This window comes from Tympanuchus pallidicinctus, unplaced genomic scaffold (assembly GCF_026119805.1).
Source record: "Tympanuchus pallidicinctus isolate F22 unplaced genomic scaffold, pur_lepc_1.0 scaffold3, whole genome shotgun sequence".
NCBI lineage: Eukaryota > Metazoa > Chordata > Aves > Galliformes > Phasianidae > Tympanuchus > Tympanuchus pallidicinctus.
Window position 1 is genome coordinate 106,830,411 of NW_026294747.1, and position 20,437 is coordinate 106,850,847.

Sequence of the window (20,437 nt, forward strand, 5' to 3'; positions counted from 1 at the left end):
CAACTGAAGCAGTGACAGTGAAACAGTACAGGGCCTGGGGGAGCATGAAGAGGTATCAAGGACAATTAATGATTTTTTGGATGCAGGAGTTTTAAGTCAACTACTACAGCTTGGAACAACCCAATACGGCCTGTCAAAAAGTGATGGGTCGTGGAGGGAATTAAATAAGCACAGCCCGCCTCTACAGCGGCTGTAGCAGGGAACCATTCCTGTAAAAGAAGTTCAGAAACATCCCAGAAGCGGGTATGTTGTAATTGATTGAGCTGATGCATTTCCCACTATCCCAATTGCAGAGGAACAGAGGAACGTGGCAGGGGTGACAAGATACTTTCTGTAGATTGCCGCAGGGATGGCTGCACAGTCCAACCATTTGCCACAGAACAGTGGCTGAACATCTGCATGATGATAAACTGCCTCCTCCCATGCAGTTAGTCCATTGTACAGATTATATGTTAGAGCTTTGTGCACATAGGATTCCTGAGACACAAACTCCTGAACGTATCTGGGACTAGGAGTGGATCCAGCTGTGCTGAGGAACCTTACCTCTGTGGTTTGAAGAGTGCACACAGCCATGGGGTTGGCTCTGATCCTCATGACACAGGAGAGCGTCCTGTAGGTGTGCGTGTAACCCTGTCCTCTATGTGGAAAATAACCAAGGGCATCCAGCCATCTCCAGTCTTGTGAAGTCACTGTTACATCTGCTACAGCATATCTATGCTCATCAATAAATATGTTCCTGCTTCCCCCTTAGGAGTGTGTATTGTAGCTGTATCTGTTATAAATCTGGTGAAGTCTGCATGATAGCAACTAGGGACTGTATTATAAGATTCATGGAGTGAAAGCCACTCCCAAATTCTCACATGAATGGCAGAGAGCTCATTATGATTGAGAAACAAGGGACCAACAGGACCCATCAAGGGATGAAAGGGGAAAAAGGTATTATCTGTTACATATGAAGTAAGGCAGAACATAAATAAATGGAACAGGGAGAAGAAACAACAGCAAAGATTTTATTTTTATTATTATTATTTTTTAATGACCTACACAAATTGATTTTGCTTGGTTTGTGTCAGGCACTCAGAACTATGCCACATGCTATGCACGGGGTGGATATGGAAATGTATCATATTGCAAAGCTACAAATCTGGGAGTCCATACTCTTAGTGAGGATCAAAATCACCACACATTTGAAGCCCAGAATCATCACAGAATCAAAGAATCTGGAATTGGGAAACAATCACAGGATCTGAAATAACAGAACTTGCACTCACAGGAGCTAGCATCCTCATAGCATCCTCATACAATCCTCTGACTCTAGAATCCTAGACTCTAGTAACCCCATAATAACCCCACCACGTTTTGTTTCCTCACTCCCACAGAGGGAAACTTTCTATAGAGGATGCTCACAATTGATGCTATCAGTCAGCATCACCTAGCACTCCTTATGGAATGGGTTATCTAGAATATCAAAGCACTGCCAGTTACAAGTGCTCAGAGGTTCTTCCTCAAAAGATGAATCTCTAATACTGTTTATCATTCTAGTTTGGATATGGACAGGGAACCAAGGTCCAGAATCTTTATGAAAGGAATCCCATACCACTGTGCCCTTCACAAAACCTCTCCCCTAACACTGAATGATCAGTGGCAGCACTGCCGATGGCAGCATCAGCTCAAGGGGACACAACACTGGAAACGCAGCGACAGCGAGAACGCCATCAGCGACAACCACAACCCCCAAGTCCGTCGGGAGGAGCTGGAGGTCAGCGACAGCGACGCTGCAACAACGACGCCAGGAGCTCCCCGCGGCTGCCAGCACCGTCCCGCTGGCGTTCCCACTCTCACGGCTCCACGCGGATGTCGGGCAGCAGCTGGCAGGCGGTGACGGTGGCCACGGCGGCAGCCACGGCGCGCAGGTCACGGCGCACCAGGCACAGGCAGTGCGCGGTGGCAGCTGCCCCAGCTCGGGCTCGGCCCAGGGGCCCCCCCAGGCCTTCCAGCAGCCGCGCAGCCCCATTGAAACTGCGTCCCAGCGCCTCAGCCATCGCGCCCCGCAGCCGCCCCTCGCCCGCCCCCAGGCGCTGCTGCAGCAGTGAGGGGCTCTCCCGGGACACCCCTGGCAGCGGCACTCGGGCCGCACTGTCCTCCTCCTCCTCCTCCTCCTCGGTCTCCGACGCCTCCCCCGGAACCTTCAGCCCGGCTGCGAGGGTCCCGGTCGCGCTCCCCCCCGGCTCCGGCTCTGAGTCGCTCTCCGAGGCCTCGCCCGGCACCAGCGTGGGGGAAAGAGGGGCAGCCACGGTCTGCGAGAGGGGAACAAAAGGGAGGAGGGGGAAGAACGGCCCCATCAGGCACGGAAACCGCCGCCCCTTCTCCCGAGTCCCAGGGCAATACCCCGCATAACGGGCCCGCGCCCCCCCCCCGGGCCTCGCGAGACCCCCGCTTCCCCACCCCGTTGCCAGCCCCACGGGGCCCCCAGAGCGCGTCCCGGCACCCGCAGCTCCGGGATGACGCCCTCCCAGCCCTACGTGGCCCCCCGCGCCCCAGTAACGCGCCAGACCCACCGCCCAGCCCCGCGAGGACCCGCGTTTCCTCGGCCCCATACCGCCGATTCTCCGGGTCACGTGACGCTCGCCCCGGCCGCTGCGCGTCGCGTCGGATGACGTCACGCCTCCGCGCGCCCGTTATCCGGACTCGCCCTCTCTCGGAGCGGGCACCCCGCGTGACCCCGTTCGACCAATCGCCCCTCCGCCCAAGCTTTAAGTGACAGCCAGGGCAGCCAATTGGCTCCGCAGAGACGAAGGGAGGGACGAGACTCTCCCGGAAGAAGGGGCGGGGCGTGCACATAACAGGCGGCGGCGGCGGCAGCCAAAGTTCATGTAAGAGTTTAGGTAGAAAAACAAACTTCTGGTGGTCTTGGTAACACAGCCACAAAAGCACCGTACAGGACATTCACAGATGTGGCATAAACCAAAGCTGGCTCTTTGTAACAGCACATTGCCTTTGTTTATTTTTGTTGATGTACGTTACATAGCTTTGATTATGACAGTAAGGTTTCCTGGGCCATCTGTGAGAGCTGCAGAGCTTCCACCTCCTTTAAGCGTCCGTCCACTCACAAGTACGACCAGCCTGGCTGAGTAAACTACGCTGTGTGTGCTGAGATGAAGTAGTAATCAAAGCCGCAGTGAGCTTCTGGATCTCACCAGTTTCTCTGAAAACAGAGTGGTGGAAGTGAGTAACGCAAGTCCGTACGTAAAACGTGTCTATGTAATTACAATATGTAATGCATGTTTCCTAACACACTATAAACTTGCTGAGGTGCAAGTCCTGCCCATTGTAGGCAAATCAGGAATTAAACAACCATAGAAAAATTAGTTATGCAACACCAGCATTATAATCGCTATTTCTCAGAGAGCCTCTTCCAGGTCATCAAAGTTTATCAGCTCAATGCCTAAGGAAGTTTCTCTATAAAATTCCTGCTTACCTGTCCTGCTATAAACTCTGACCATAGATCAGTTTAACAGACTACAAGTGTATCACACATCTTACATATAAACGAGGATAAAGTGTTTCAGCTCCACTTTTCAGGAGCAGGCAGAATGTTATCTATGCTAACCCTGTGAAGAACACTGAAGTTACCAAGGGTTTTTCCCTTCTAACATCACATCGCATTTAACTGTTGTGCACCATTTTCTGTATTATTCTGCTAAAACCAATCACTGAATGAAATAGCTGCAGATGCTGCCACGGACAAATAACATAACTGACCTTGTACAACATACAAAAACTAGAAGAACTTTTCTAATAGCTGCTGATTGAATGATTTTAAGCAGAAGGGACGCAATTTCTGCAAAGTTGTGCGTGCAGAGGAAAAAAAGAATCAGCAGTTTTCTTCACACTCAACCCTACCTTCTTTTGAGAAGAAATGCATTTCCTTCTTAGCCTCAAAGCAGCAGCAAGGACATGAATAATAAATATAGTAGAACTTATATTAAGATTCCACTTCAGCATAACATAAAGAGAAGTGAGCTTCCAAAGAGGGGTGTGCAGGGAAGGAAACAGTGACAGCACAGTGTTACCCGATGTGAAATACTGTCTCTTTCCAACTCATGTTCTAAATGAGGTATTGACTTTTGCACAGTTAAAATACAGAGCTCTTACTTTATGGAAAAAGTAAATCAGACCATGTAATGAAAGCCTGGAGCTGTACATCAATAATTAAAGGGCATCAAATCCACTGGAACTTCACTTGAGAATCTGAAGGAATTCTGGATCTCTGACTTACAAAATAAGCTGTTTTCCAGCCAGTAAGAAGATGAATTCATACGCTTCAACTGCAGCTTCCTTTAAAATGCCCTCCTTAGCACACACTGACTTACGAAGCTAAAAATAAAAGCTTCAGGAAAAAAAAAAACAAAACTAAGGATCCTGTGTTCCTGTTAGTGCTTCATGCCTGCAGCTACCATGAGAGGTCAGGAAGGGAAGTAGTCACAGGATGAAGGTCTCTTCTCTAGAGAAAAATCAGACAAGCAAAGCACAAGTGATAACAAGGGAACTTCAGAAGCACATTTCACTTTTAAGAAGGAAAACAGACATACCTTCATCCATTTGCTATGAAATGCCCCATCATTCCATATCTATAAAGTAAAAAGTAAACAGAGGTCAGTATCTGTTGATATACAAAGTAGGAGCACATACACATACATAAATATTTCACCATAATTACTGAACTTTTTCATCAGCCCTCCAGGGGTTCATGAGCAGATTATGCCTAGGATGTTATGCTGCCACAGAAAAGCAACAGCAGTCTGAGAGAAGCATCAGTGCAAGCATACCAAGTCCTAGAGCTTCCCTGCCTTGTCTAGTGCAACATAAAAAAATCGGTCCCTTAAAGTAATTAAGGGTCAGACGTGCTTGTTAGAACAAAGAGCACATAAACCCTAAGGCTTGACTTTACCAGTCAGTTCAATGTTGAGGTCCCTCTCTTTAGCTTCTCTCATCAGCCACTGCTCACAGCTTCAGAAGTCATTCTCATCATTTCCATAGCGCATCTCAGAGAACTCAGTGCCATCTAAGAAGGAGACAGACATTACAAACACGTTATAAAATTCTCTGCATGGCTCACTGCCATACTATGCAGCAGGCACACTGCTCCAGCATGGCTCACACATCCTTTCCTCTGCACTTCAAACCCAAACAAGCAATGAAGGGAAGAAGCAAAGCTGCCACTCTTCATTCTCAGCGTGTTAACTCTTGGGGATTTTTCCCTTTTTTGGGGGGAAGCACTCTGCCTCTTGCTTTCTTAACAAGGAACTATGCTTTCTTTTTTTGCAGCAGAATGTGATTAGCTATTGGGCATTTTCTATTCCTAGTTACTGGCTGCCCGTCAGCTCCAACCCCCCCCCCGAGGACGCGTAACGGGGCGCCGAAATTCAGCCAGGGAAAGGAGAAATCACACTGAGGACAAGAACTGCGGAACAGAACACCGCTCGGAGGACGCTCGCTCTCCCCCCCCTCATCCCCCCCTCCTCCCATCCCCCACAGCTCTCCCTCCCCGCCCGCGCCCACCGGCCCCGCTCACCCCGCTGCCGCCGACCCCGGCCCTCCGGCACCGTCCCCTACATAAGCGGCACCGACCCCAGGAGGCCCCGGACCCCACGGGAGCCGACCGCATGGCACTGCTAAGACGAGCGCACAAAGCCAGCGCGCTGCGCGGCACCGCTCCGCCCTCGCCGTCCGCCACGTGACCACGCGACCCGGCCGTCACCCGGGCAGGGCGGCCGCGGGGTGAAGCTGGCGGCCGCCATTTTGAGAAAGGGCACGGCATGTTCAGAGCGGCGGGGAGACGCGCTGCAGGGGGGCGCTGAGGAGCGGGTGAAGCCGTCGAGGAGCCATGTTGGGTGTGGGAACGCTGCCGGGCGGAAGCGGCGTGTTTGCACCGCGGCTGGACGGAGCTTCTAACGTTCTAAATTCCTCTAATTGGGGTTCTTCTCTTTGGGTTATTTTCTACATGGAGGACAGGGTTACACACACACCTACAGGACGCTCTCCTGCTGCGTCCTGAGGATCAGAGCCAACCCCATGCACTCTTCAAACCACAGAGGTAAGGTTCCTCAGCACAGCTGGATCCACTCCTAGTCCCAGACAGTTTGTGTTCAAGGGATCCTAGATAGATAGATATAACTTTAATGAAGCTGACAAAGCTCAAACCAAACTATTAGTCACTTACTGAGGATCTGTACCATCAAGGTGTCTTGATATCGAGGTGGAAAGGATCTCTGTGCAGGTGTGACATCAAGAGGCATCCCTGCTCAAGGCTGTAGGAATGGAATGTTGTTCCTGCATTAGATATTAAAAAGGAGGAATTGATCTGAAGAAACAGAGCACAATGTACTTGTATTTGGTAACTTGTCCTTAGAAATAGGTGATGTGAAAAAGTAGAAATACCATATGTGATAGTAACCTACTTTAGAAATACAGTTGCTGAATTGTGTGATTAATTCTTGCTTGCCAAACTGCAGTAGCTCTTAAATGTTCCAAATAGTGTAGGTATAGTATTATGGACTAGAAAGCATATTGCAGGGCTATTCTGTTTGGATAAGAGACCCTCAGCAAAAGAAAAACAGATTTAAGAAACATCAAAGAAGCCAGGGCCTCTGCACAAGGCTGGCTTGCCTTGCTCTGTGGGTAGGTTGGGATGCAACAGGCAGGGATCGAGATACTCCCCCCTATCCTCCTTCCAAGCTTCTCTCTATGCAAGGACGAGCAGATGTCCAGAAACAAGGACCGAGTGTTGAGTGAGCAAGTGAGAGAAGTTAACTAATTAGTGATATATGCTTAGCTAGCAACAATTGATGTTCATCCAGTATCCGTATGTTTAGTTGAGCGCTGGGAAGATTGTGAACCTGAAGTACTCAGCCAATGAGGATTCAGGGGAGAAAGAGATAAGTGTCGAGTTATAGGGCATAAAAGATGTAATGCTGTTTTCTGTGTGCTCTCCTGCTTGCGTGAGTTAAGAGAGGACAAGATAAGGGTTAACCATTGTATAGCAATGCAGGTAAGCAGGATGTGAGGCCAGATAAGAAAAGAACATCTCGAAACTCTATTGTAAACTTGAAGAAACATTACACAAGGAACGGGTCAGGATCGGATTACTTCTGTTGAAGACAGTGAGCCTTCATCCCATGACCACCAGAAGGAGACCCCCACTGCCCACGGCGCACGTGCAAGAGGGACGGACCATATGCTGATGGGTTCTTGGAATTGTAGTGAATATGTGTATGAATTCCAGGAAAATCATTGATTATGTATTAGTTCGGCCTTTATCTGTACCAAGCTTTTGCCCCCTTGCACCCGGTGTCTGTGCAGCACTGATTAAAACATAGCTGCTTTTATAACTACTTTGTGGTTATAGAGTTTGATTCCACACATCAGCAGGAGGCCCAGCATTGCAATTGCAAATAAAATCTGCTTTATCAGAATACTGTCCTGATAAATTATTTGGCTATTTCCTAACAAGGGGAGAGCTCGTCCTGCAGCCTGCTGCTGTGCAGAAGAGCTTAAGAGGTGCTTGTGCTGCTCTCTGTTTGGTGGTAAGATAATTGACTCATTGCTGCACTTTGTTTTTAGGCACGTGCTCAACTGGCCCTCAGCTGTTGAGCCAAAGGTCTGCTGTGAGTTCTTTCAGCCTCCCAGTCTGAGACAGTTTTGTGATCATAAATCTAATTTAGCCAGGAGTGTTGTTCACTGTCTTCTTGTGCCAGACTGAGGGAGGAAGGAAGGAAGAAAGAAAGGGAGAGGAAGGAGTGCACCATCACATTGCTTTGCTGGGAAGGAAGCCTGGTAAGAAGGCTGTGCTGCTGGTCTGAGTCCCAGCTGGCTTTTATGCTGCTCTCACTTATGTCTGTCCTTTGCCATAAAGATACCTGTGACAAAATGGTTATTTTGACATCATCCTCCAGTGGCTAGGATAACCAAGCCTTAGAAAAATACAACACCTCCCCCCGAGCTGTGATGGCCGTGCCACTGCTTGCTGATCCTCCCTCTTATCTGTGGTTTTCCTTTACAGGATGCAGTTCTTAATTGTGGCCCAAATCCCTGTGGGTTTCTTCTCCTCCCACAAAGCTGCTCATCCTGGAGGAGCACAGGCACAGACACGAGGCCACAGCAGCTCTCCCGTTGTGTCAGACGGCAGAGACATTGGAGTGGAAGAAGGCCCTGCAGCTTCACAGGGGAAATTGCACACAGTCATTGACTTTCCATCCAAAAGATGAAGAGTTTCTTTTGCAATGCCTATCATAATTGTTTGGGTGGGTTTTTTTTTTTTTTTTTTCCCATTATTACTAATGCAAAACTTGCTGAAACTAAGTTACCTTAACCATGCATGGAGTGTTGTAGCAAACTTCCACTCACTTTGGACTCTGAGGACTCAACTACCTTACAGCTGCCTGATGGGCTCAGTTTAGCCACGCAATGGCACCGTTCCTTTCCTGTTAAGCAGCTCAGGTGTATAAACCATCTGATGTTGATGCTTGCCAGTACTGCCTGCACCTGGAGACATCGGGGGTTTTCCAGATTCCAGGACCACATGCCTGAAATAAATTTGGGTTCTCCTCTAAGCAGAGCTGTTGGACTGACTTGCTGTTTGCTAAGACTGGGAAGAAGCAGAGATGCTGCGGCCCCAGCCCCACCTGACATGGGTCTCTATAGGGACGTGCTGCTGGCTTTGTTCCGGGCACTGCAGGGCTCTGTGACCAAAAATTACCCCCAGGAGCTGTTCTACCAGCTGTGCCCACACCTCACTGGCAAACATGGCTGAGAAGCCCCTGCACGTGGCCAGCCAGGAGCTGCTGCCCTTCTGACCACCTCACTCAGTAAATGCTCTCTGCTTTGGTGCACATGCTGGAAGCTATTACTCAACAAATAACACAAATATAAGAAATAAACGCTAAACAGGACTTACTGTCACAAGGTGGCCAGACAAGAGGAGTGAGAAAATGTGTAAGCATTGTGCAAGTTGTGTCTGTTTCTTTGGAGGCAGAAATGTTCATGCTCTCCTAGTTCAAACTTGGGTGCAATTTTACTTAAGATCCTCTCTAGATCTTCTGAGCCTGTTTGAGCCTTGAAGGGCATGCACAGTCCAGCCATGAGTATTTCTTTACTGGGAGACCTACTGCATTTCAATGGGAAGGTTACTGCTGCCCTCTGCAGCTGAGGAGAGCGCAGACCTTTGTCTTTGGGCTGTGGCATTGTTGTTTTAGTAAATCATGCCCTAGTCAAGGTTTGGATGAATTTGGCATGTACAGAAATTTGTGTATGCCTACCTGTTTTCCTATACTAGATTGTAAACATTTAACAAAGTAAACCTCCTCACTGTTTTAAATTACGTCAAGCAAACTGAGCAAGCCAATTATGTATTTTGGAAATTGTCACTTATTAAAGCAAACAAGTAAACAAAACAGCTCTGGGTGTCCAGGGAGTCTCTGCTCCAGCAATGGTGCACGCTGCCCCCTTGCAGCCGACGGTCTGCACACAGTTCCACATCTGGTGTGGGTGGTGCTCTCGATATCTCTGGTGCATCGTGGTCCTGTTGCTGGAGTCGTCCTTTGTCTTGTCAGGTGGGGGCTGGGATCTTTCGCAGTGCATCCGTTTGTGATCCTTGCACAACATCTTTAGAGCTGTGTAAGTCCTGGGGTCCATACATTTAATGGTTATATTTGTTCATGTTTCAGGAGGTCTGTGGTTGGAAGCTGTGGTTACTGCAGTTTCCTAGGGATAAGCTTGGTTAACAAACAACAGATTGCTCCTATTACAATTCTCCCCTTTTCTTTTTCCCATTTTGTTCATCAAATCGATTAACCGCTTCCCGAGCCAACTCAAGGATAGGGGTCTCACTGACCTCCTTCTCCTCTAATTGTTCATATTGTCTTCTGATCAACATTAAATGTGCTGCTTCAAGTCTGCTTTTTACCAGGGAGATCATTTTATTAAAAATACAGGGTCCAAAGGTTAGCACTAACATCAACAACATCAAAGGACCAGCTATTGTAGATAATAATGTAGTAAGCCATGGAGAACGGTTGAACCATGACTCATACCAACTCTGCTGTTGTTCTCTCTCTCCTTTTTGATTCTCCAATCCTTCCCTTAATTTGGTCATGGCATCTCTTACTACCCCAGTGTGGTCAGCATAAAATCAGAATTCCTCTCCTATGGCTGCACAGAAACCTCCTTGTTGCAAGAATAATACATTGAGTCCTTGTTGATTTTGTAACACTACTTCTGATAGTGATCTTAACGATTTTTCTAGGGCTGTTATAGACTTTTTGATTCTTACCAAATCCTCATCTACAGCCGCTCGTAATGATTGGAACCTTTGATTTTGTTGTACCAGAGAAGTGATGCCTGTGCCCGCTACCGCAGCTCCTACAGCCATTAGAGTTGCTATAGTGAGAGCTGCAAAGGGTTCTCTTTTCTGTAAGTAGCGTTCCCTTTTTTCCTAATGATTATATATGTGATATATATAATTGTGATATAACATCCTAGGAATAATGGTCACTTCAACACAATATTCTCAGCCTGGAACAAATCCATTTGGTCCCATTTGCCAGAATTACCCATTCAGCTTTTGGTTCTAGGGACACTGTTACCCCATAAAGTTTCTCCCTGGGCCCAGGTATTTCACCTATACACTGCCCTTTTCCAATTACGTGTTGCATAGTGAGCCCCCTTTTCCCATCCTTCCACTTCCACTGACTGGGCTTCGATTCATTTGTGAGCTTAGCATGAGTGGTAGTTCCTATTGCTTCATAAAATGGAGGTTTAATATCGTAACGTAGCCAACAATGGTTCATCACGTTCGGGTTGGAGTCGTTAAGGGCCTGATAACTAGCTTTCATTAAATTCCAAAAGGGGGTTGTTACTCACAGCTTCTATCACAGGTTTTTCAGTGGAGTTGTCTCTACTGTCCTCGGTGACATTGACACTCCCTCCCTCAGGCTTTGGATCCTCTTTTAGTGCTACATTTGGTCCGACTGCCACAAGGGATGACTGAAGTTCTTCCCTCTTAATATATATCACACCCCCTCGGTCGGTACCTGGTTCCCAGTATCTCATTCCCCAGGTTTTTCCTATTGTCCATCCTGGATCTTCGTGTTTGGTTATGTTGAGGTAAATGTGCTTACAGTTCCCTGGGGAGACGGTGCCTCCACTGGAATCTCGACGAGGAGGTGTACACCCTGTGGGTCCCCAGCCTACGGATAGGAAGGGATCTTTACCCTTCCCTCCTATCCAATCAGGAGCTATGGTCTCACAACCCCAGTATGCACAATAATAATGGCCCGGCCTATTGCAATATTCTTTTCCTGGGTTAGAGCTCGGGCAGAAATAAAATCCTAAAAGGTTCAGGCATGGTTTAATTGGTACAAGCTCACATAAAGTAGGTGTGAAACTGGGTGGACCTGCAGTCTCCTTAATTTGAATCACTTGCTGATCCTCCCACCTGATTAGGGACCATTTAAAGGGCCGGTGGGGGCTACTTTCTGCCTGGATTGGTACCAGCACCCACCCCACAATGCATACAATAGCATATAAGAATAGGATAACTGGTGGATCCTTATGGTGGTTAAATGGATTCCTCCTTTCCTCCAAACTTTTAAGCGCCCGATGGATCTGGGTGTCATATCCACGCTGTAAGAGGCATTGGCCCAGGGAGTGGGAGCCTGGGGTTCCACCCCTGAGGGGGCCTCTTGGCCTACATCCCCACTGTTTTACGCCTCTGCCTCCTTCACCTACTCTTTTGCTTAGGGCAGCGAGGTTTTCCATCTTCCCGGCAGCAGTCGTATTCTTCAGGGGTCCCTCTTTGCTCCTTATAAGTTTACTCGACACTTATCAACCACTTTCAGGCTCTCAAGGTTTTACCCCCGTTAAGCGCACCAACCGCTCCTTTAGGCCAATTCCCCTTTCAAAAATGTCCCATCATAGGGCTCTAAATAATCTCTGTAGGAGCTTGACCACTCAGTTACAGGTCACGGATATCTTGGGAGAGATACCCGTAAGTATAACAGATCCACCAGTTCCCCTTACAGAAGTCAGTGAGTACCAACAAGCTACAGACGGTCTCTTTTGTGCTTATTAGGTCTTTCTTCTCAGTTTGAGTTTCAGTCCCCCGGGGTTTTCAGATGCTTCCCATTGCTCCTCCGGAATGGGTCCTTTTACACGACTTACATGCGTCCATCCTCGTCCGGCTGTCCGGATGGCAGCTTCTGTGGTAAGCAGAACAATAAAAGGCCATTCCCATCTAGGGGGGAGGAATACTTCCCTCCAAGTCTCAATCAACACTCAATCTCCTGGTTTCAACGGATGGATTGCCATATTTAGGGGTGGCCTCTGTACAATCAGGCCTCTCTTTCTCAGCTCATTCCTTCTTTTCATTAACTCCACTACATACTCCCATAAGGAGTATTCCTCAATCTTTGGATGTTCTACTGCTAATTCTAAGTCATATGGCATCCCATATAACATTTTAAAAGGAGAAATGGCTGTATCCGTGCTAGGCTGGGTCCTTAAATTTAACAGAGCCAGTGGTAAACATTTAACCCAAGACATCTTAGTTTCTATCATTAATTTAGTAAGCCGTTTCTTGACTTCTCCATTCATCTTTCTACTTTCCCCGAGCTTTGGGAGTGCCATGGAGTGTGGAATTCCCACTTAACTCCGAGTGGTTCTAAGGCCTCCTTCACTGTTCTGGAAATAAAAGGAGATCCTCTGTCTGAATCTATTACCTCAATGTTCCCATATCTGGGGATGATGTTCTCAAATAATATTTTTATCACTGTTTGGGCAGTGGCTCTGGCTACTGGGTAAGCTTCTACATAATACGTCAAATGGTCTACGATCACCAATAAATATTTATACCTCCCAGTTTTAGGCAATTCTGTAAAATCTACCTGGATTTTGGCAAACAGCCTTAAGGCTAATTCTCTCCCACCTGGTATTCTTTCTCTTAGATGCTGCTTCTTAACTTTCTTACAGGTCAAGCATCCTCCCAAAACAGCCTTTGCTATATTGTATAACCCAACGCACATATATTTTGTGCTACATTGGTCCGCTGGTGCCTGGATTCCCCAATGTGTTTTTCTCTCATTCCCCTCCTTTTGGTAGTACTTCCCAACCACCAGGAAGTAACCATTACCCATTTCTTTTTTCAATACCCATTTGCAACAACCTTTCCTTTTCCTTAGCAGTAAAACTTTTTTTGTGTTGTTTTTGCTCTTTAGACTCCTCGATCCCTAACTCTTTAACTATCAACAGAGCTGCTTTCTTGGCTTCCTCATCAGCCAGGTTGTTTCCTCTTATGTGATTGGATTGGATTGGATTCCCTTTTGGTGACCTCTTATATGTACAATCACTATTTGCTTCGGTCTTCTCAAAGGTTGCAGTGTCTGCTTGATTAGGTATTCATGAACCAACCCATTTCCTTGTGAATTTATTAGCCCCTTTCTTCCCATATCTTCCCAAAGGTGTGGACTACCCCACAGGCATATTTAGAGTCAGTACAAATGGTCCCTTTTTTATCTTTAAGTAATATTAGTGCCCTCAATAGGGCGTATAATTCACAAGCCTGAGCAGAACAGGATTTATCTAACACCCCTGATTCGGCTACTGATAATGTTTTCCCATCCACTATCGCATATCCTGATCTACACTTTCCATCCACCACCTGAGAGGACCCGTCTACACATCATTTTTCTCCTTCCTGTAACTCTTCTTCCTCCATGTCTTCCCAAATTTTGGATTGATGCTCTATACATTGTATACAATCATGAGTCAGATTTGCATTCGGTCCTCCATAAATAAATTGAGCAGGGTTCTGTAGGCCCATAGTTTCAATTTCCAACCTGGGGGAATGTGTTAATATCCCCTCATATTTTAACAACCTGGCATCAGTTATCCACTTATCTGCCTTTTGTTGTAATACTCCCCTAATGTTGGGGGGTTTATACTTTTAATTCTCCACCAAAGATTACTTTTCCTCTACTAAAAGGGCTACCACCACTATGGCTTGAAAACAAGTTGGCCGCCCTCTACTCTTGGGATCAAGTAACTTAGAAAAGTACCCCACAGGTTTCTTTCTTCCTGTGTCAGGACCCCAAATGCTGTCCCTCCATCTATATCCACAAACAGGTAAAATGTAACATCTGGCAGGCTTAATAATGAGGCATTAACTAAGTCTGCTTTTAAATCTTTTAGTTCCTGATCTTCCTCTTGGCCCCATTTCAGATGTCCATCTTTGGTTAATTTCTCATATAAAAACTTTACCTTACAGCTATAGTTCTCAATCCATAGTCTACAATATCCCAGTAATCCCAGGATTTGCCTTATTTGTCTTTTATTTTTCAGAGCCTGGAGGGATAAGATTCCATTCACCCTTTCTGGGTCTAATTTCTTGTTTCCTTTTGCTAACTAATGTCCCAAATACTTTACTTCCTCTTCTGTAAACTGCAATTTTGACTTCAATACTTTTAGTCCCTTTAGGCCTAAAAAGTTTAATAACTTAATGCTTTCTTTTCGGACTGCATCCTCGTCTGCCCCTGCCAGGAACAAATCATCTACATATTGCACTAAGGTTGCCTGGAGATCTGGTTGAGAAGTGCCCAGTGCCTGTTCTATGCTTGACCAAACAGATTAGGTGAATCCTTGGGGTAACACTGTCCACCTTAATTGTTGGGTTTGGAGATCTTCCCATTCAAAAGCAAAATAATCCCCACATTCCTCCTTAAGGGGGCAGGCCCAGAATGCATCTTTTAAGTCTATGACTGTGTACCACTTCAGTTCTGGTGTTAACTGGCTTAACAGAGTATAAGGGTTGGCAACTACTGGGTATCAGGCGATGGTTTGCTTGTTTATTTCCCTCAAGTCGTGCGCTAGCCCTTATGACCCATCAGGTTTCTTCACAGGTAGTACAGGTGTGTTGAATGGTGACACGCAGGGTTCTAACAAACCTCTTGCTATTAATCTCTCAATCTCTGGTTGGAGTCCCTGTCGGCCTTCCTGTGAAATAGGGCACTGTTTTATCCTTACAGGGATCTCTGGGTTCTTAATGGTAACTTCAAAAGGGGCAATATCCAATTTCCCCACCGAATCCGAGCTATACCACACCTCAGGATTTATCTGTTCCTCATCCTTCAATGTCAGGGCACGTAATTTTACATTCAGCTTGTTTCTAACTTCCAAATTAACTCCTAATTCAATAATCAAATCCCTACACAACAAATTATACTCTGCTTCAGGCACTAGCAAAAAGGAACCTAAACCATACTTACAGGGTGCTTCTATCTCTGCTCCTTTGATTACTGGTACTTTAAATGGTTCACCCTTGGCTCTGACTACCTGAAGTTCTTCTGAAGAAACTGATCCCCAGGGTAGCTCTTGGACAGTCCCAGAGTCCACAAGGAACTCCATGTCCTGGCGCTGAGGACCCACTTTCAATTGCATCAAGAGCTCTGATCCTTCAGGGGTCCCCAGCACATAGAGCCCCTGACCCCGTAATCTTCCTGGAACATCTTTTCATCCTGTATTCACCTTCTGCAATTTTTTTTCTTATGTCCTTTTTTTCTGGCAGTAAAAACATTCATTTTGCCTCACATCCCCAGTCACTCTCTGTTTTCCATCTCCCTGTTCCCTTGATTAAGAGTCTTTTCTCCTGGAGAATTCCTGCTTTGATTGTTGCCCTTCCCTTACTTCTGCCACTAAGATTCTAGCTTACTTCTTGTAGATCTCCTCTTCTCATCTTACACATACCTTCTGTGCTTCCCTCAGTAATTCCTCTACTCCCTTATCCTGCCAGTCTTCTAACTTTTCTAACTTCCTCCTGATGTCAGTCCAAGATTTTGCCACAAACTGTGTTTTTAGTAGTGCCTGCCCTACAGGAGTAGCAGGGTCTACTCCCGAATACAGCTGCAGGCTTTTACGCAGCCTTTCCAGCCATTCAGTCGGAGTTTCATCCTTCTTTTGCTGCTCACTAAAGGCCTTTAGTAATATTCTGTCCCCGAGGAGCTGACTCCCTGATCCCTTGGATGATAATCGTTCAGAGGTCTGACATATTAGCTCGGTGCTCTGCCTTTTGGTTATTCCAGGGGGGCCTTTGGAGAGGCCATTTCTCATCTGCTCCCAGGCCAGCCTGATGTTGCTGATCCCAGATCCTCATTCCTGCCCTCCAGATCGCATCCCTCTCTTCTGCAGTAAATAAGATTCCTAATATAGATTGTAACTCTTCCCAGGTGTAAAGACTTGGTGCCCAAAAACTGGTCCAGTCTTTCAGAAACTCCCAATGGGAGTTTCTAGTAATTTCCCCATTTCCCTTTTAAATTCTGTAACATCTCCTGAATTCAAAGGACTGGAGACGTACCCTACTCCAAGCTGCTGTTCAGGTCCCATCACTGGGACTTCCCTCAGGGGGAACAACCTTTCCTCCATGGAACTTCTTCCTTTGGTCTGGCTCCTGGTTCTCCTTCGGAGTCCAGTGAGTCAGGATAATTTGACTCCTGTGCATCATCAGATCCTATCCCCTTATCTTCTACTGGAACCTCTACAGGAGCCTGGGGTGCAGATGCAGGTTCGGGAGCTACAGGGAGTTGGGGAGCTGCAGGAAGCTCGGGGGGAACATAAGGAGGAGGGGACCAGGGGATTTCTTCTTCCTTTTTAATCTTTTCTCTTTGTCTCTTTAAGGCTGAATAGAAAAGTTTGGGTTCCTGGCACAATCCATAGGCTAGCATATTTGCTTTCCTCATTGCTAAATGGCTTTTTGGAATTAACACAAATATTTAAGTCCTGGCACATCCAGCCCTCAAAGGATCCAAATATCAGCCAGAACAGACTACCTGCCCTAATCTGTTTTCCTCCCCAAACCTCCATACAATAAAGGACCACTTTCTCTTTGCTCTTTCCTCGAGGGAAAGCCCCCCAGTACTTACTCGTAAGTCCTAGTGGGCTATCTGATGGAATTATCTTGTAGTCTCCCCTTCGGACCACCCATGGGATCAGAAGGCTTGCTCTTCTTCTGTCCCATCTTCTGGGGTGCTCTCCTTTCACTCTCACACTCGCCCCCCTTATTTGTCACCCACACTCTCACAGGCTATGGGAACTGCACCACTAAAGGCTCCACACTCGCTTGGTCTCTCGCTGAAACCTTTCAGTCACTCACACTCCAGGATTCCCAGCCCCGACAGAACGGATTCCCTTGCAACCCTGCAATACTTACTCTAGAGCCTTGAGTCGTCGTTCAGGTCTTTGTGCACAAAAACTACGGGGTTCTGCAGTTTCTTTTGCGTACTTTCCTGATTTTTAGGGTTCGGAATTACAGCTCTCTGTACGGAGATCACCCACTCCTGGCCATCCAAGAACGGGGCTCCTCCCCGGGTTGAGGATCCTGTATGAGAGTTACCTGGATCTGAGTCACGGCACCAAATTGTTTTAAATTACGTCAAGCAAACTGAGCAAGCCAATTATGTATTTTGGAAATTGTCACTTATTAAAGCAAGCAAGTAAGGAAAACAGCTCTGGGTGTCCAGGGAGTCTCTGCTCCAGCAATGGTGCACGCTTCCCCCTTGCAGCCGACGGTCTGCACACAGTTCCACATCCGGTGTGGGTGGTGCTCTCGATATCTCTGGTGCATGCGTGGTCCTGTTGCTGGAGTCGTCCTTTGTCTTGTCGGATGGGGGCTGGGATCTTTCGCAGTGCATCCGTTTGTGATCCTTGCACAACATCTTTAGAGCTGTGTAAGTCCTGGGGTCCATACATTTAAAGGTTATGTTTGTTGATGTCTCAGGAGCTCTGTGGTTGGAAGCTGTGGTTACTGCAGTTTCCTAGGGATAAGCTTGGTTAACAAACAACAGATTGCTCCTATTACACTCATTTTGCCAGTTACAAATTCATCACTTACTGCAGTAAGAACACCACATTTTCCTTCAGCTTTACTACGAATTCCACACCTTGCTGTCATTCCTTCCTTAGCTGAATTTTCTCCACCTTTAACCATTATCTCATCTGTTACCAAATCCAGCGCCGCTTTTGGCACAAGCTGCTCTTCTGTTCAATGAGGGCAGAACCCTCCTGGACGCTGCCAGCCCCCTCCCAGCTCTTCCTGCGGAGATCTCTGGGTCCTAGAGCCCGGCTCTCAGCTCCTTCCTCCTAAGGCTTCCCGTGCTGACACTGGGATACCGAGTTTCCTCCATCTCTGCAGATCAAGCCTATTCTCGCTTGCAGCGCTTTGTTTTCGTCCCCATTCGCAATTAACGCTTTGTTTGCGTTCTGGTTACCAGCGGGGGGAGGAGCAGTGCGGGGATGCGTTCTCTTGCCGGCACTGATCTGCTTTGGCTCGAGCAGATCACAGACTTGAATATTTTCACTCACTGTTCTCCTTTAAACTTTCGGCTGGTTTTTGCTTTTGTTGTTTTGTTTTTCACGATTCCACTACTTGTACCCTGAGTTACAGTTACCCTCAGTTACCCTCAGCTTCCATGTTCCATTCCTAAATCCTCTTCCATTCAGCATTCATGTTTGCACTTCCGTACAGCATTAACACTTACACTTCTGTGCACTGTTAACAATTCCTCCTCCGTATACCATTATCAATTACATTTCCATATGCCATTTACAGTTACACTTTCATATGCCATAAGCATTTACCAATCACAAAGAGAGAGACAATAACCAGTACAGTTTATCCTCAAGATGCTTCCTCTCCCCCGAGTTATCCGTGGGAATGAGAACCTTCCCATTCATCTGAGTCCAGGTTCTGTACTCATATCATAGTTTTTCCATTAATAGTCACTCTTTCCCAGTCAAGTGAAACGAAACGAGGGCTATTGGCTGTGCTCTGTATTCACATCCTTGCTTTAAAAGGTTCAATACACGTGTAGGTTCAGCAAGCCTTGCAGCTGGAAGTGCCTCCTGCATTCCCTCTGTTTTGCTGAAGTAGCATAGCTTTAAGGATGCTCTGGGTGTGCTCCGCTACGGCTTATCTTGTAACACTGTAACACTGTCATACTTTCTGGGATAGAGATCCCGGGCCGTTATCTGCACGGATTGCAGGGCTGTTTCCCACGCCCGGAGGCAATACCGTCCAATGATGCTGCTGGGCTGGTGCTGATCTCTGCAGAGAGGGCGAAAAAACAAACCTCGGAGCACCGTGGGCGTCCAGAGAGATGGTGCAAAAGCAGTCTTTGAAGTCAGGTGTGACAAGTCCGGAAACATCCAACTTCTGTGTGCTGGGCCCCGTTGATCCGAACCCTGCAGCAGCCTTTTCGTGGGCGCGGCTGGCGCCGGCTGTGCCCGAGAATGAAGCAGCTGAGCGATGCAAGCGATGCCAGCGCTTCACACGGGGGCTCGGCTGTGACCGTGCGTCCCAAGTCCTGCAGGACGCCGTGCAACAACGCTTCCCAGCACGGCTCTGATCTGGGGCTACAGGGATAACAGGGGAAGTTTTCAACCTCTCCGTCTTTCCGGCTTTCCTGGCCTCCCACCCAGCAGCTGCGCGTGGATCACGAGGGGACAAATCCGTCTCTTCCCTCCGCCGGGATCCTCGGGGGGCGACGCAGTAAAAATCCATCCGATGGCGGCGGCCGGCAGCCGATGGCACTGCGGGCTGATCTGTAGAGCAACCAGCCGCTCCCTTGCCCTCAGGCAGACTGGGGCTGTCAGATGGCGATCTTAAGTGGCTCTTTAGCGCTTCAAAGAGCTTTCTCCCTTTCTGCAGCTCCCCGAACGCAGTTTTACCACCCACAGAAGCAGCGTCCCATAGCATCACCCCGACCCGGTCCCCTACTTCGGGATCGAAAATTGCCTGATTTGTGATCGAGGGGTCCCTCACGTGCTGTAAAATGGCAGCGGACACGGTTTTTCCCCATTTTTTAAGAGTAATCTGTAAAGTAACCGGGACGTTCTTTGTTCGGAGCTCACATTAATCCCCACGGCAACGGTCCGGAGAAAGGCAATCCGAGCTGTCGGGGCGATGAATCCTCAGGTTGTGGTGCTTCTCTCAGCGCACCCACGCTTCTCTCAGTGCCACACTTTTGTCAGCGTGCTCCGTGCTTTTCTCGGCACCTGTCACGCTTTTCTCAGCGTGCTCCGGACCGGTCAGTCTTCGGGTCTCTGTTTGGACGCCAGTTGTCGGCTCTTAGTCGAATTAGAGAGCTTGCACAGTTTCTTGTAGCATCAGAATCGTTCCCCGAATAGTTCTGCTTTATGGTGCTCAACATACATCTTACATCCCATTCACTTACCAGCAGCAAAATCCTGTCCCTCTCATCAGTTAATTGGCCTAGCTTCTCCCAAACAACAGTGACAAAGCATGAAAGGTTTCTGAAGGTGGTAAGATTAACAGTGCATGCAAACAGAACCTCCTGTTTACCCTTAGTCGCAAAGAGATCCCATTTGCTCTCAG

At 47.5% G+C, this 20,437-nt stretch overlaps 2 protein-coding genes and 1 long non-coding RNA gene across 4 annotated transcripts; 1 reads left to right on the forward strand and 2 right to left on the reverse strand.

Moving 5' to 3' along the window:
• Positions 1–989: 989 nt before the first annotated feature.
• On the reverse strand, positions 990–5,725 carry LOC128085732 (biogenesis of lysosome-related organelles complex 1 subunit 3-like). Of its 2 annotated transcripts, XR_008209068.1 has the most exons (5): positions 5,576–5,725; positions 4,952–5,065; positions 4,593–4,631; positions 2,600–3,205; positions 2,177–2,297 (listed from the first exon to the last, which is right to left on the reverse strand). XR_008209068.1 is itself a non-coding variant. In XM_052693504.1 (2 exons), exons 1-2 carry the CDS (start codon positions 2,595–2,597, stop codon positions 1,839–1,841), a joined length of 498 nt encoding a protein of 165 aa, XP_052549464.1. In that variant the 5' UTR covers positions 2,598–2,649; the 3' UTR covers positions 990–1,838. The 2 variants fall into 2 exon arrangements, 1 of the variants encoding a protein (XP_052549464.1); XM_052693504.1 differs by lacking the exons at positions 4,593–4,631; positions 4,952–5,065; positions 5,576–5,725 and having other exon boundaries at positions 990–2,297; positions 2,559–2,649.
• Positions 5,726–5,841: 116 nt separating this feature from the next.
• On the forward strand, positions 5,842–10,662 carry LOC128085734 (uncharacterized). Its single transcript, XR_008209069.1, has 2 exons — positions 5,842–6,097; positions 8,063–10,662. It is a non-coding gene; the product is annotated as an uncharacterized LOC128085734 (long non-coding RNA).
• On the reverse strand, positions 9,955–18,441 carry LOC128085731 (uncharacterized). Its single transcript, XM_052693503.1, has 2 exons — positions 17,255–18,441; positions 9,955–12,257 (listed from the first exon to the last, which is right to left on the reverse strand). Exon 2 carries the CDS (start codon positions 11,815–11,817, stop codon positions 10,882–10,884), a length of 936 nt encoding a protein of 311 aa, XP_052549463.1. The 5' UTR covers positions 11,818–12,257; positions 17,255–18,441; the 3' UTR covers positions 9,955–10,881.
• Between the last annotated feature and the right edge of the window lie 1,996 nt (positions 18,442–20,437).